This window comes from Macrotis lagotis, chromosome X, assembly GCF_037893015.1.
Source record: "Macrotis lagotis isolate mMagLag1 chromosome X, bilby.v1.9.chrom.fasta, whole genome shotgun sequence".
NCBI classification, from domain to species: Eukaryota; Metazoa; Chordata; class Mammalia; order Peramelemorphia; family Peramelidae; genus Macrotis; species Macrotis lagotis.
This window is the reverse complement of record NC_133666.1, coordinates 417,160,182-417,177,002: the sequence shown is the minus strand read 5'-3', so window position 1 is coordinate 417,177,002 and position 16,821 is coordinate 417,160,182. Positions and strand designations below refer to the sequence as shown.

The 16,821-nt window shown below is 38.8% G+C and overlaps 1 protein-coding gene across 3 annotated transcripts in view; it reads right to left on the bottom strand.

Annotated features, from left to right (window-relative positions):
• The window catches only part of ASPH (aspartate beta-hydroxylase), a 263,106-nt gene extending 247,069 nt beyond the window's left edge, over positions 1-16,037 (bottom strand). For 2 of the 3 annotated variants that reach the window (XM_074207742.1, XM_074207741.1), the window contains exon 1: positions 15,797-16,037. In XM_074207742.1, the coding sequence (XP_074063843.1) occupies positions 15,797-15,905 (109 nt within the window). In that variant the 5' untranslated portion in view covers positions 15,906-16,037. The remainder of the gene's footprint in view (positions 1-15,796) is intronic. The other variant, XM_074207743.1, reaches the window with a different exon arrangement.
• Positions 16,038-16,821: the final 784 nt, after the last annotated feature.

Here is a 16,821-nt window from a genome sequence, read left to right as displayed (position 1 = left end):
AGGGAATTCATATACATTCATTAAGGATTTAGTCAATTTCATTTAGACAAGGAATGAAAATATCCACGTAGCAGACTTCATCTAACCTAGGTATACAAGATTAACACATTTCCTTAATCACAATACCCTTATGGTGAATAAGGGAGGGAAATAATCCAGACCACCAGTTGACTGTCTTTGAGGTCTCCCTCCCATTTGGTCCCCCAAAACATCAATAATACACAAGGTCAGAAACACAGACAACTGGGTTCTTGGTTCTTATCCTTCAATATCAAAGTAGACCAAAATGGCATCACTATGTTTGAGACAAATTACAGTGTGTCCAATTGTGGTTGATCAGACCAACACAGCCCAGGATGCTCTACCACACAATGAGCATAAATAGTCCATATGAATACCTGGGGTGCATACTCTAAACTTACAGATGTAATATTTCCTTTGAGCTGCTTCAATTCTGCCTTCCTCACAGAGTGCTGCATATTCACTGATGAGGACATACCATGCTGGGCAGTCCTGTGCCAATGTCTGCTATGCTGTACTATCAATTCTAAAGTTCTTCAATGAGACCTTCAGGGTGTTCTGGTATCACTTCTGATCCCCTTATGAGCACCTGCCCTGTGTGAGTTCTCCATAAAATAGTTTTTGACAAGCGTATGTCTGGTATTCTAACAACATGACTAGTCCAACATAGTTGCACTCCCTGTAATAATGCTGGAATGCTAGACAGTTTAGCTAGAGAAAGGACCTCAGTGTCTGGTATCTTCTCCTGCCAAGTGATCTTCAGACTACTCCCAAGGCAATTTAAATGGAAGTGATTCAGTTTCCTGATATGGCACTGGTAGGCTGTCCAAGTTTCACAGACATATAGCAATGAGGTCAGGACAACAACTCTGCAGACCTTCAGTTTGGTGGTCAGTCTAATACCTCTTCTCTCCCATACTTTCTTTCAGAGCCTCCCAAATACTGAGTTAACTCATTGTCAATGTGTAACTCCCTGGAAAGGACACTGCCAAGATAAGTGAACTTGTCCACATTACTCAAAATTTCCACATTTGCTAATCAATGTTTCCACATATGGATGGTGTGGTGCTGGCTAATGGAGTGCCTGTGTTTTCTTGCTGTTAATTGTTAGACCAAAATTAATATAAGCAGCAGAGAACTGATTCATACTTTGCTGCATCTCAGCTTCAAAGGCTGCACTGAATGCACAATCATCTGCAAACAGAAGTTCATACATCAACATTCCCTCTGCTTTGGTCTTGGCTTGTAGCCTTTTCAAGTTAAAGAATTTGCCTTCAGTGCAATAGCTGACCTTGAGGCCATGTTCATCCTCATTGAAGGCATTTGATAACATGTCTGAAAACATCATGCTAAAAGGCATAGGAGCAAGGACACATTCTTGTTTTACTCCACTGGTGACTAGGAAATCTCAAGAGCATCATCTACTATCCAGAATCTGGTCATGCATACCATCATGAAATTGAAGTACAATAGTGATGAACTTCTCCAGGCAACCAAATTTTGATATAATTTTCCATAAACCTTCAAGATTGATGGTATCAAAGGTCTTGGTCAGATGTACAAATGTTGTATACAGATGTCTGCTCTGTTCTTGACAATTTTTTCTGAAGTTGTCAGGCAGCAAACACCATATCACTTTCTGAAGCCACACTGGCTCTCAGGAAGGTGCCCAACTTCCAGATGAAGGATCAGCCTATTGAGAAGGGACTCTGACAGAATTTTACCAGCAATGACTAAAAGAGAAATACTCCTGTGATTGTCACAGGACAATCTATTCCCTTTACCTTTATAGAGATGGGCAATGGAGGCATCCTTGAATTCTTGGGAGATAACCTCTTCATGCCATATTACCTGGAAAATTTCAGTCAGTTTTGGATGAGCAATGGACCTCCTACCTTGTAGATCTCAACTGGAAAAATATCAGCACCAGGTACTTTGCCACTTGAAAGGAGCCTAATGACATTCAAAACTGCTTTTTCAGTTGGACCTTCAGCTACAGACTGATTGACCGCAATTTCAGGTAAGTGGTCAATGACTACTGCAGTGATTGATGATGGGCTAAAAAATTCCATAGTGTTCTTAACAGATCATCATCTGATCGAGATGAGCAGAACTAGATGAATATTGTACACCTTAACAGCAACATGGTGGTGATGATCAATCTTACTAGACTTGCTCATTCCATCAATGCAATAATCAGGGACAATTTTAGAGCACCTGTGATGGAGAACTGTCTGTACCCAAAGAAAGAACGTGGAGTTTAAACAAAGACCAAAGTCTATTACCTTCATTTGTTTTTTAATTAAAAAAGTATCAGGGTGGCTAGGTGGTACAGTGGATAGAGCACCAAGTCTGGAGTCATGAGTACCTGAGTTCAAAACTGGCCTCAGACACTTAATAATTACCTAGCTGTGTGGTCTTGGGCAAGCCACTTGACCCCATTGCCTTACCAAAAAAAAAAAAGTATCATATGTACTACATAATTTTGCTATCTCTAATATTTTATTTTCTCCTCCAGGATATGATTTATCTCCCAACACATTCAATTTCAATGAATAGCATGGAAACAATGTAAAGACTAACAGACTGCCTTCTATGGGGGGTTGGGGGGGAGGGAAGGGAGGGTGGAGTAAAGATTGTAAAATTCAAAACCTTACAGAAAATAATGGGTAGAAACTACTATTGCATATAATTGGAAAATAAATAAAATATTAATCTAAAATAAACAGACCACAGGGGGAGGCTAGGTGGGATAGAGCACTGGCCTTGGAGTCAGGAGTACCTGAGTTCAAATCCCGCCTCAGACACTTAATAATTACCTAGCTGTGTGGCCTTGGGCAAGCCACTTAACCCCATTGCCTTGAAAACTCTTGAAAATAAAATAAAATAAAATGAACAGACCATCATTAATCAATGCAGAAGCCAACTGGGCTCCAAATTAAGTACAAAACATACTGTTCAGCTGAAACACTGTATTGCTCCTTTGGACCCACAGGACTAGAAAGTTGCATGCTTGCATGCCTTTAAGTGATAAATTGTTGAATTGTGAACTTCTGACCACATGCATTTATTGTCAAACAATCTTTGCTTTGAATTTAATGGGGGAGGAAGGAAACAACTGTATACCACAAGCTATATAATATATATAGATAGAATAAATAGTAAATAATCAATGGAGAGAAGGCCTTAGAACTCAGAGAGACTGAAAAACTTCTCAAAAAAGTGGCACTTTAGTAGGGACTTAAAAGAAACCAGGAGACAGAACTGTGAGAAAGAGAAGAAAGAAGAGTGAAAATGCTCAGAGCCTGGAAATGGAATGTTTTCTTTATAAAACAGTAAGGAGGTCAGTGATACTGGATTGAAGAGTATGTGGAGGGGAATGGGAGGGAATATAAGAAGACTGAGGAAAGGGCTAGGTAGCTCATATGAAAGACTTTGATGCAACAGGATTTTATATTTAATAGTGAAAGTGACAGGGATCCAATAGAGTTTACTTAAATAGGAGAGGTTGCATAGTTAGAGACCAGCACTTTAAATAAAATCATTTTGGCAACTGAATAAGGATGTAATGGAGTGAAAAGGGACTTGTGGCAGGTATAACTACTAGCAGGTGATTGTAACAGTTCAGGTATGAGGAGATAGGGGCTTGTATCAGAGGGTTGGCAATATCTGAGGGAAGAAAAAATGTCTTAATCAATTTCAAATATGAAAAGCGTGGTACTACAATTTTTTTTGCTAGTCCAAAAATGTTAGTTTATAATAAAACTTATCTTAAAAATGCCTAAAAACAACAACAATCAGTACCTTCTATATAAGAAGTCCATCATCATTTTAAAATGTTGCTTGGCAAGTTATAATTGAAAAGAAGCTAATCATTTGTTTTTACCATTTTTACATTACTACATTTACCAATTACATTAAATAATTTACCATTATATTATTTTCACTATTACATACAGTAATTCAGTCTAATGCTAGTCTAAGATCCATGTTCTAGATCTGCCACTTTCATATTTTCAAATTTTTCTTCCTCTTCATTTGTTTGTTTCAGCTGTAGGCAATATCAACCTGAAAAATAATGATCATGCCAGCTCCACTGGCGACATCATCTGTTTGCTAATTTCTCTGGTTAAATGTCTTCACCGCTATGAAGATGGCAACCAAATCGAGTCATAGGATTAATACAGCACCTTACTTCTTGAACAAATGCCTCCTTTTACTTTCCTCCAAATGTTTCTAAAATATATACAAAAACTAAGGTAGAACTTTTGGAAATTGCTGCATCTCCTTTAAAAAAGAACTTTTCGCTTCCTATTTGCTTTCACTAAAAAAGATGATTATAGCACTGTAAAATATTATTTGTGAATATATCCATTTTATTGCATTCCTCTTTTTTTCTCTTTTTGTTCTAGTCTCATGGAAAAGATGAGGAAGTATAAATTGTACAATATATATTCAAAAATAAATGGATAGCCAGATTAAAAAAGTAGTTGTAATCATTTTGTAAAAAGGGCAGGTTTCCAGTGGAAGATTACACAGATTTATACTTGGCCCTGGGCTTTTGGACATTTTTATCACTTACATAAATAGATGGCATGCTCATCAAATTTGCAGATAACACAAAATTGGGATAGTTAGCTGACACAATGGATGACAGAGTCAGGATCTTGAGACTGAAACACTGGTCTGAATTTAACAGGGAAATGAAATAAAATAGGAATAAATAAATCAACTCTACAAATATAAGGTAAAGGTAAGCATAGGTAAAGGTGAAACAAGGGGACAGCAAATCTGAGGGTCTTAAGGGATTTCAGGGGGGAACCAAACACCAAAAAGGGAGGAGTGGCTTATATAAAGAAGAAAAAGAAAGCTAATTTGCAAGTACTACCATATCTATATCTCTATCTATCTATATAGGAGTAACATTAAATGCCCTCATCTGTATTTGATGCTAGAGATAATAGGGCAGGGAATTAAGATGGTCTATACCCATGATTCTGGATTATCACCAAGAGTTTCTGTGGGGGATAGCTTCCTCTTCGTTCCTTTTCCTTATCTCATGTCACTCAGGTGACTTCTACCACCACCTACCTCAACCATGTCATGCATAAAGTGCTTTTCTCCTTGTCAAGGCAAACATCTCTTCATCCACAGGTGATCCTATACCATTCCATACTCACCAACAGATTTTTCCCTCTCTCATTTCTACTCTCTTGCTTATTTTAAATCTCTCCCTGTCTACTGGCAATTTCCCAAACCTACAATATTTCTGATTTTATAACCAATTGTATTAATTTCCCTATCTATGATTCTGTCTTCCAGTTTGTTTTTTTCGGTGCTTCTCCTTTTGTTTATAAAAAGGATCTGATTGTCCTCATTCTCAATCTTAGCTTGTTGTGGAATCTGAGATCCTATTTATTGACTAGTTTCACTTTGCTAATAAATTGTGTTCGGAGCTTTGTGCCTCAATTTACCTTAATTTCAACTGCAATGATGTTTGTTATATTGCCATGTTTTCCCACGTTTTTGCATATCATTGCATTAGATATCTGGTGATACAAAGATTCAAATCTCTCAACCTTATTTCTTCAATAGTAAAATAAGATTGTATCTGACAATCTCTATGGTCTCTATCAACTTTACAAATCTAATTTTTAAATTAAGCTTTAAACAATAAAATTTATCTTATTCAAGTATGTATACACACACATACACAGAGGACAGCTAGGTGGTGCAGTGGATAGAGCACTGGCCTTGGATTCAGGAAGACAGGAGGTCAAATCCAAACCTCAGACATTTGCCACTTACTAGTTGTGTGACCTTGGACAAGTCACTTAACTCTGCCTCACATCCAGGGCCATCTCCAGTTGTCCTGATTCATATCTGGATACTAGACCCAGATTGTTCTGGAGGAGAAAATGAGGCTGGTGACTTAGAACAGCATCCCCTCTCACTCAAATTCAATTCACGTGCTTGTCATAGCATCACCTCCCTGATGTCTCTTGGTCTTCTTCGAAAATAAAGGCCAAACATCATCATCATCATCATCATCATCATCATCACATATGAAGAGAAAAGACACATAGTAAGCTTAGAGAAAATATATTATTTCAACAAAAGAGAGATGAATAGAGATAAGAATTGAGGGTTAATGACTTAGCTTTTTACAAGAATACCTAACAGGTAAGGAGAAGGCCATAGATTTAAAGGTCAAAGGAAACCTCAAAAGTTATCTGATCTCATTTTATGGTTGAAAAAGCTTAAGTAAATGGCCCAAGGTTACAGAGGTTAAATGATTTGTCCAAGGTCACAGAGGTACTAAGTGGCAGGACCATAACTTAAGCTAATATCTTTAGATGAAAAATCCAGCATTCTTTCCCTTTTGTTGCCTTAAATTTATAAATGAGAATAGAGGGAACAATCGGAGAAGTCAGAGAAGAATTCAGAAAACGTATCATAGAAGTCAAGGAAAAGTTTTTCTATAGCTATTTCAAAGGAGTAGGATTGTAGTGATGAAGAAATGAATGCCATAAGAGCTTTATCTTTGCCCTTAAGAAGTTTACATTATAATTTAATTCAACAAATACTTATCAAGTTCCACTGGGTGCAAAGCATCATATTAGGAAGTGGGATGCAGAGATGCAAATAAAACAGTCACTTCTCAAGGGAAAAGGAAAATGTTTACAAATAAGTATACTATAAAGAATAATGAGGAAGGATCACTGGAACCTGATTTGATAAGCCTTGATCTTTTTATATGACTATGGAGATGCAGAAGGAACAAATACCAGCATTTTCAGGGAACAGCTATTAGTTCAACAACACAGGTATTATGAAGGAAGTTACATGCCAGGGAAAGGATTTAAATACCAGACTAAGAAGTTTGTATTCTTCTTGAATACAAGAAGAGCAGTCCAAAATGGCGATTTTATTCTACCCAGCTACCACAGAGCTCTCACTAAAATGGCAAATCAAAATATATTATCTACTGTTTCAATTAAAACTTTTAAAAGTAAGGTTGAACAACTCTGCTCTGCCTTCAAATTTTAGGATTGTGTAACCCAAACCTAAGAATTTGTGCAGACTGCTTTCCCCATATATGAATATTTACTTATCATACTTACCATATTCATACGTGATATGATAGGAAAGGTTGCTCAGGACACTCTTACTAATGAATGTGAGGCTATAGTCCCAAAATACAAAAGGCATTTATTCGTTTGAGGATTTGCAGGGATCTCTTGCAATAACTTGCAATAACTCTGGGAAACGCTCAGATTGCAAACTACTTATCTAGACATAGAAATCTGGAGTTGGAAACACCTTTATTAGTCATTTATTCTTATACCAGAAAGTCTTCCAATGAACCACTTCTTAAGGCGGGTCATTAAACTTTTGGACAATTCTGTTGGGAAGCTCTTCCAAATAGCAACAGTGAAATGACCTAACCACTACCTGCTATTTCTGGTTCTGATTTGTTGGACCAAAAATAACAAGTGTAATTTCTTCTCTATGACAGTCTTCCACATCTTTGAACTTAGTTATCATTTCTTGAATGCCCTCTTGTTATCTTTTCTCCAGGTTAAATATACTTTCAAACTATTATCAAATGTCATGAATTCAAATCCTGTCACCACACTGGTTCCTCCTCTGGACATTCTCCATAGTCTTCTTAAATTGTGTTACCCTCAATGGAATACAATAGAGATAAGGTGAAGTGTGCCAAGAGTAGATTATAATGGAAGTCACTTCCCTATTCCTGGAAGGTAGACACTTCCAATGCAGCCCAAGACCAGATATAGAAATCTGGAAATCATTTACAAAGAGAGGATTACTGAACCCATGACAGTAGAAGTGATCACAGACAGAGAGATGCAGAAGGAAAAAAGGGCCTGAAATGGACCCTTGGTGGTACAGGTACACAAGGGGACATTAAGAATGAGTAGCTAGACAGATAGGAAGAGAGTTAGAAAATTATAGTGTCACAAAAACCCAGAGAAAAAAAGAGTACTCGAGAGGAAAGGATGGTTCTAAATGTCAGATCAATAAACATGAGAAATCAGGAAAGCTACAGACTATATGTGAAAAAAGAACATTTTGGGGGGAAGGGGATAACTTTTGCTAACTCTGGATAGAACAATTCCAATTGAGCAATGAAATCAGAGACCAAATTGCAAGAATTAATAAGTGAAGAGAGGAAACTGAGGCAGTAAATGTAGAAAGCTTTCTTGAGAAGTTTGTTAACAGTAAAACAAACAGAAGATATTAGCTTCTCACCTTTGCATCATCCATAAAATTTGAAAAGTATGTCACTTAGGTTCATATTCAACTGAAAATCCAAAGCTCTGGGGAGCTCCTCTAGAAATCTTTCTCCAAGCTGAGACCAAATTAAATTTGAATACAATCATTCAAAGAATAGCTACATCACCAAAGAATCTCTTCATCATTTCCAGAAAAATAGCATCATAGACTTAATTAAATGAGTGAGATAGAAGTTCAACATCTATCTAGCCATTAAATAGATTTTCATAGCAATCCAGGAACTCTTATCTCATTTACGTCTATCAGAACTATCAGGACATACCAGGAGAATAAGTTCAGATTTTCAAGCTCACCTCAGAGTTAATAATGAAGTTTTCCCCTTATCCATTAGGACTCAATTACAAAGGAATCGGCCATGTTTCCAGTCTTTTGTCTTAATGATACATTTTAAATGAATAGGTTCTCTGTACACAATATACTGCTAAACATGGGGGGGGTAGGAAGCTGCATAGAAATGAATTGTTCAGTTCTCTAAGATCTTAAAAATCTACTATTTCTTATCTAAGCAATTCCATCTCTTTATATTACCTCCCCCCTACAAAAAAAGCCAAAATCTAAGTTTCATTTTATTTCTTGTGGTACATGTTCATGTGAAATCATAAGTATCTCCTCCCTTTCAATCACAATCTCCCTTATTGCAAAAGGATGAAAAGACTAAAAATAATGGTATAAAACAATATGTTCCAAAGATCAAACAAGTTCCAGCCATCAGAGAAATTAGTATGCAAATCACTAAATTGAGGCCTACAAAACTGGATCAGTGGAATAAAAAGATATATATGATTTAAAACCATTGTAGCTTGTGGTGGCTCGGTGGTGCAGTGGATAGAGCACCAGCCCTGGAGTCAGGAGTACCTGAGTTAAAATACTGCCTCAGACACTTAATAATTACCTAGCTATGTGGCCTTGGGGAAGCCACTTAACCCTATTTGCCTTGGAAAAAACCTAAAAAAAAAAAGCCATGTAGCTCTAAAGCTAACCCTTGGATATTAGCTAAAAAAAGTAGTTCCTTCATCTTTGCCACTATCTGAAACATCTTACGAGGTAATCAGATTTAAAAAGAAAAATAATCTATTTGAAAATTATACTCATTTTCTAATAACCAGAACTTTCAGAAAAAAAAGTTGAAACCACACAGGAAAGGTAAAAAAAAAAAAAAAACAGAATCTCATATCTGCTTCCCACATAGGATGCTTAGTCATTTCAAGATATAATCAAGTTTACATACTCTGAGTATGAGAATATTTCTATCTGCTATTCATACTGAATAGCAGATATAGTCCCATATCAGAAAGGTATGAGTTTGAATACTGCCACAGACATTTGCTAGCCCTGTGAATCTGGGCAATGATTCTCTGTCCTTCAATTTCCTCCTCTGTAAAATAAAGAATAAAATCCAATAGTCTGCAATTCCTTATCCAGCTCTCAATCTGCAATCCTTAATTTTTTTTTGCATTTAGGATTAGATTATGCCATAATATTGATATTACCTAAATACCATCAGGGTTGGTTGGCTCCACTTTCACCTGTGCTAAATTGTGGGAAAATGTATGAGCTTCCTTGAGTCCATTCATTTGAAGAAAAGAAAAATTATCTTCTCTAAAAGAGAAAAACCTTGAAAGAAAATTGATTAATTGTGATGAAATAATATGAATGTCAATTGTTTTATTAAATAACAGATCATAGATTCATAACTTGAAAGTCACTTCAATTCAATTTCCTCATTTTACAGATGACAAAACTGAGGTGGAGAAAGGTTAAGTCAGTCACCCAAGATAATAGATAAGGTAATGACACAGCTAGTATTTGAACCCAAATGCTCTGATAACAAATCCAGGGCTTCTCCACTCCATCAAATTGCCTCTATCTGTTGATTTTTGTTGTCTAGTCATTTCAGTCATGTCCAATTCTTCATCACCCCATTTGGAGTCTTCTTGGCAGAGATACTAGAATGGTTTACCATTTTCTTATTTAACCCATTTTACAGATGAGAAACCTGGGACAAATAGTGTTAAGTGACTTGCCCAGGGTTACACAGCTAGTACATGTCTAAAGCTGGATTTGAACTCAGGAAGATGTATCTTCCTGACTATAAGCCCAGTGCTTGATTTATCCACATCACCACCTAGTTGCCCCACCTGCTGATTTAGGCTTCCAAATAAACACTCCCTCAGGAGAGTCCATTGAGTGTTTAATTTTGACAAGCAGTCATTCATTAGTCCTCAGTTTTGAATTCTCAAAATCGCTAATATGAATCCTCAGAGTACTAGGAAAAACAGTTTGGGTTTCTAGAGTTTTGAGTAAATATTATGTATTAAATGATAACACAGGAAACAAAAATTAAAGGTCCTAAATAATCCCATCAATAATCTTCTTTCAACTAGCAGTTAACAAAAATTAACATCTTATAAGGTACACACAAACTGTGCTGAATGGTTTCTGAATCATTATATCTTCACATGCTATCCTGTCATCTTCCAGCCCAGTTAGGCACCTTGCCTCTTGACAAACTGCTGTTCTCTTCTCTTTACCTGAACAACAACCCAGTGCAGCCAGCTTCCAGTCTAGCAATCCCCTTTTCCCCATCCCCACCTAAATTTAACTACTGAGTTTAGGAATGTCCTAGAGCTGATCTGCCTGATTGGAGGATTGCAAATTCAACTAATTCTATCTAGCTACCCCAGACATGCTTCATATCTCATCCATCAATCCACCAGGAAATGAGATCCTTCATATGCACTGGGGGCACAGTAGGCAGTTCAATGGGCCTGGCATCAAAGAAGATTTGAGTTCAAAGTCTAATTGGACTTTTACTAACTGAGTCATCTCAGGGAAATCATTTAAGCTTTGCCTGCCTAAATTTCCTCAACTATAATATTTTTTTAGGTTTTTGCAAGGCAAATGGGGTTAAGTGGCTTGCCCAAGGCCACACGGCTAGGTAATTATTAAGTGTCTGAGACCGGATTTGAACCCAGGTAGGTACTCCTGACTCCAGGACCGGTGCTTTATCCACTGTGCCACCTAGCCACCCCCCTCAACTATAATATAATGATGATAAATAACAGTACCTACCTTCCATTGAGAATCAAATGAGATAGTATTTATAAAGCATTTAGCAACTTGCTTTATTTATTGTATCCCTACATTAGAATGTAACCTTTTTAAGGGCAGAGACTAAATTGAATTTGCATCCTTATTATGACTGGAGTCATAGGAGATACTTAATTGTTTTTCATTCAATCATGTGAGATGGGTACAAAACAAGGTTATCCCCTTGTTATACATAAACTAAGGCCTAGAGAAATTACTTGACTTGCTCAAGGTTATATAACTAGTGAGTTTTGGTAAAACTAAGATTAGAAACCAAGTCTTTCAAATGTCCAAATGGTCCTTCCACTATATCAAACTACTTCTCTTTAGATATTAATGCAGATTTATCCTTTAAAAAGAACAACTCAATATGAAATAAGTAAAGAAAAACATTTACAGATAACTCTAAATATCTAATTACTGATTTGTTTACATAATTACTTTTAGCATTAAGAAATATTCAATTTCTTTTATATTCATTCTGCAAGTGATCTGATGTAGACCAAGAAACATAGTAAGTATTCAAATAATAGCTCATCTTAGTTTGAAATGTGTGATGGAATAATTAAAAGACTCATCAATTAATTTAAGAAGTTCTCCCAATAAAATCTGTTTTGCATATTTTTTACATATTTGTGATGGGCTTTGTTTTTCTTGCCTATTCAAGTTGGGGGGGGGAGAAGGAAGTGGATTTGGAAATTAAAATTGAATTAAAAAAAGTTCCCCTAATCAAACTGTTAAGATTATTAGACAAGTAAAGAAAATTTACTCATAACATCAAAAGAGGATTTCAGTCTTGGGCTGCTGCCTGCAGCATGGCTGAGGACCAGTCACTTAGGCTATGAGAGTCAGATTCAGACCAAGATTATTCTACTCATTCTTTAGGATTTTCCCTTTACCTTTCACCTGGCAGCTCCTTTAGGAGAACAGCTAGCCTTAGCAGGTATAGCAAAATACAGGGCTGTAAGAAATGAATCCTTCACAAAGCCTGAGACTGGAGATCATCGGCAATAGTGCTAAACTCTAAACCCCTGGGTATTTCACAATGTACTGTCCTCCTCCGAGAAAGGAAAATCTACTTATGTAATTTCTGCCCATGAGAAATCCTACAGAAGGGTAAAACTAGTGAGTTACCTAACAAAGCAATTCTGATAGGAAGGGATTTATTTACTCAATAATATCCAAAATAAGCTTATTCTCTGGGAGGAGTCTAAACCACTAGATGACAACAGTCTTGAGAAGACTGTACAAGGAGAACACGGAGGAAAAAGAGACTAATCAGAATTACATGATGCCTATAAAGCAACTTCAAGTTTGGTTCCCTTCTGAAAGGAGCAAATGAGTCCAGCCAAGTGTTTTAGGTGTATTCTTATGCATTTTCAGAGTTGGGGGGAAACATTTATTTTCAATACGCCCACTTTTGGATGAAGGTCTACATAGGAGTTAGAGAAAGACACAAGCTATACCTAAGTTTTGTTTTGAAGATTTTCCTGGATTAACTCCAAGTTGGGGGTAAACAAGCTAGAGAAACTGACCCTCTGGGACCTGGTCCCCAAGATCAATCAGCCTCAGGGCATAAGAAATAGTTGGTGGCACAGAGGATAGAATGCAGGACCTGGAGTCAAAAGATCTGGGTTCAAATCTCAACTCAGATACTTATTGTTGCGTGATCCTGGGCAAGTCATTTAATTGCAATTTGCTGTAGCTTTCTTTTTTTTTAATTTTTTTTTAAATTTTATTTATTTAAGGCAATGGGATTTAGCCTGACTTGCCCAAGGTCACACAACTAGGCAATTATTAAGTATCTGAGGCCAAATTTGAACTCAGGTTCTCCTGATTCCAGGGTGAGCGAGCCTTCTATCCACTGCGCCACCTAGCTGCCTCCATTGCCTCAGCTTTCTCAACGGGAAAATGGGGCACTTACCTTACAGAGTTATATGAAAATCAAATGAAATGATATACCTGTATAGTATTTAACAGTGTCTGGTACATGGTAGACTTATTCTATCTTCCCTAGGGAGAAAGGGTAAAGAGGATGGGAGAAAGCTGGGTGTTGCATCATACAATCACAGAACATTTTAATTAGCTCCTTAAAAACTGGATCTATTAGACAATAATATGATAGGAGGGAAATTCATTTCAAAGTGAAGACCATTCACAATGGCTAATACTCAAAAGAACCATATAGAAGATTTTTAATATTATGGCAGAAGTAGATGTTATATTAACAATATTAGGAAACAGAAAACAGCAATGCTATGAAGCAAATACTTGTGAGATTTCAAATAAAAGAAACTAGGGATTTTTAAAAATGGAAGAATGTGATACAGATTCTAAAAACTAACTATACAGTATGGTATACTAGAAAAATCAATAGATTTGGTATCAGAAGACTCAAATTAAAAATTTCAGCTCAATTGCCAATAATTTGTATTAACCCTGGAGGCAGGAAAACCTGAGTTCAAATTCAGCCTCAGACATTTAATTACCTAGCTGAATAACTTCGGGCAAGTGACTTAATCTCATTGCTTGCAAGTATACTGAGGAGATTGGAGTGCTTTATACAAAGAACAGCAAGGAGGCCAGTGTCAGATATCAATCACTTATAAAAGACTTTGGATACCATTAAGTCTACAGTGTCTAATTTTCAGATGACAAAACTGAGGTCCAAAGAAATTAAATGATTCCCCCAAAAAGTCACATTTAGAAATAGGTGGCAAAGTCAGGTCCTCTAATTACAAATCCAATGCTTTGTACAGTGTACCATAGGGCTTCTTCACTTTTGTGCAAAGTGATTCTGTTCCCATGGAACTCGCTCCATAGATGTATAAAATGCTTTCAATAGTATATGTGATCAATATTAATGAAGGCTAAGGCACATTTCTAAATGCCAGAAAAACTTAAAGTATACATTAATTTAAGGCTCTAATACCCCTTGAAATCCTGTTGGTTCTACTGAAAGTAGCCTCATTTATATGTAGAAACATTTTCTTTACTATTGAAGCTTATTGCTAAATTGGATAGCCATACTGCTGAATACTAACAATTGCTAAATATATGTGGTTAAAATACATTTATCCACCCGATTTTTAATGTAACAACAGATTCTAATCTTCCAAAATAGGTATCTACTGGATAATGATTTATACATTTTAAAGGGACAAAAAAAATTACTATTTTGTCTGTTATGACAATTTATAATTTTCAAAGCATAATCATCATTTAGATCCAAATACTGTTAGATATATATAATATATATATTTATATTATATATATATGTGCATGATAGATGCTATCTACATTCAACAAATAAAGAAACTGAATTAGAAAAGTTAAGGAACTTATAGTCACTCAGTTAAGTAAATGTCAAGGAAGGATTCAAATCCTGACTGCAAGTCCAGAATTTTCTCTCTCTTAAAACTGGATCATTCTAATTAGTTATCTTTTTCCTAAGATGAATCCTAAATTTTAGCATCGAAAATCATTCAAGAATTTAAGCTGCAACATATGTTTATCTTATTCAAATTTATCATAAAAGAGACTGTTACACTGTTAAATTCATAAATACTCCCCCGCAAAAAAACAGCCAAGCAAAGTTAACTGTTCATTGTAATTTGCTGGAACACATCCAACAAGTATTTAGTTGACATTCGTTTCATTCAGTTTTCTCCCCAAGATTCAAGGGAAGTATAAAAAATCGTGAACCACTGAAATAGAAGAAGAAAACAGATTGAAAACATCTGTTCTTTCCACTTGAGGAGTGTGCAAAGCGGAGTGGGTGGGAAGGAGAGAAAAAGGAAGCCAGCAAAGCAATAGGAAGGAAGGTAAAGTGAAAAGTGACCCTTCGTCATTTTCTGCTAATCATTTCATAATCATAAGCAAGAAAAGCTGAATGCATCTGAATGCATTTAAAATACAAATACAAGGCATTTGTGGAGAGCTAACTCAAAACAAGCATTTTTTTTTTGCAAAATAGCTCACTAACAATGTTGTTCTTTTGGGTTTTTCATGGAAACTGCTGCTTAAAATGGAATTTTAATAAGTGCTCTCCCTTCGATTCATTTTCAAGTACCACTAAAGGTGTGAATACCTGAGGCAAATCCATCACTTTTTCTTCCATACAAAAAAGGTAAAAGTCACGAGGCCGCGCCGGACCGTGGCTTTTCCAGCCCGGGCCCGCAGCGGGGCAGGCCGGCCGGCCACGGCCCCCGCCCTCCGGGAGCTCCGCCGCACCTGGGCGGGCCGCCCCGCGGGGTCCGCCGGCCCGGAGGGCCCCGGAGCCCCGGGGCCCCCGCGGCGCGCCGGCAGGGGCGGGGCCGAGCCCCATCCCGCAGCCTCCCCGCCCCCTCCCGGGAGCACTGACCTCTGCGGGGCCCGGAGCTGCCCCCGGAGCTGCTGCTGCCGCTGCCGCTGCCGCTGCCGCTGCCGCTGCTCTGGCCGCCGCCGCCTCGGGCGTTCTTCCGCGGGGCCATGGCGCGCGGGGCAGGGCCGGGAGAGCGGGGCGCGCGGGCCAGGTGAGGAGCACCGGCGGAGGGCGGGCAGGACGCGGCGGCGGCTGAGGCGCGGCTCCCCGGCCCCGCCCGCCACCGCAGGGTGGCCTTCCCTCCGCACGCCGCGAGCGCGCGCGCGCCCACCCGCTCGCGTGGAGCAACTCGGCTAGGTGCGGAGGAGTGCGCGCGCTCGCGAGCAGGAACCCCGCCGAGGCCCCGCCCCCGGCCCGCCCCCCGGGGGAGTGAGCGACGGCAGCGCCCAACCAATCCAAAGCGGGGCGCTCCGCGCAGGCCGTGCGGCCCGCCCTCTCCGCCCCGCCCGAGCTCCAGCGGTGCCGCCGCCACGCCACCGCCTGGTCCCGGTGTGTCCGCTGCCCTTTGGAACGTGGCGAACCGGGCTCTCGCGAGCTTTGGAGGGCCGGGGCGAGGATGCGGGGGAGGGAAGGGGGAAGCTGGGGGGGGCACGTGCCCGACCTCGGAGGTGAGGCCTGGCAGGGAGGGTTCTGGAAGCACCGATTCAGCCGCCTTCCAGAACTGGATGAAAAGCGAACAAGCAACGCCCGGTAATTCTGCTTCCGACCACCGGGATGGAGGGGCTGGGGAGGGGCACCCCGCCTCGTTTGCTTTCATCATCATCAATTACTATTAATTTAGAATGAGGGGGGAGCGGCAAAGGTGGCACAATAGATAGAGCACCAGCCCCGGAGTCAGGAGGACCTGAGTTCAAATGCCACCTCACTGTGTGGCCTCGGGCCAGCCGCTTAACCCCATTGCCTTGCAAAAATAAAAGAATAAAAAAAATTTATAATGAGAGAATGCGGTCTGCTGTTTTGCAGTGATTAAATAAGTCAGAACTTTGGGATTTCTCCCCAGGGAGCCAGCTCATTCCAAGACTCTG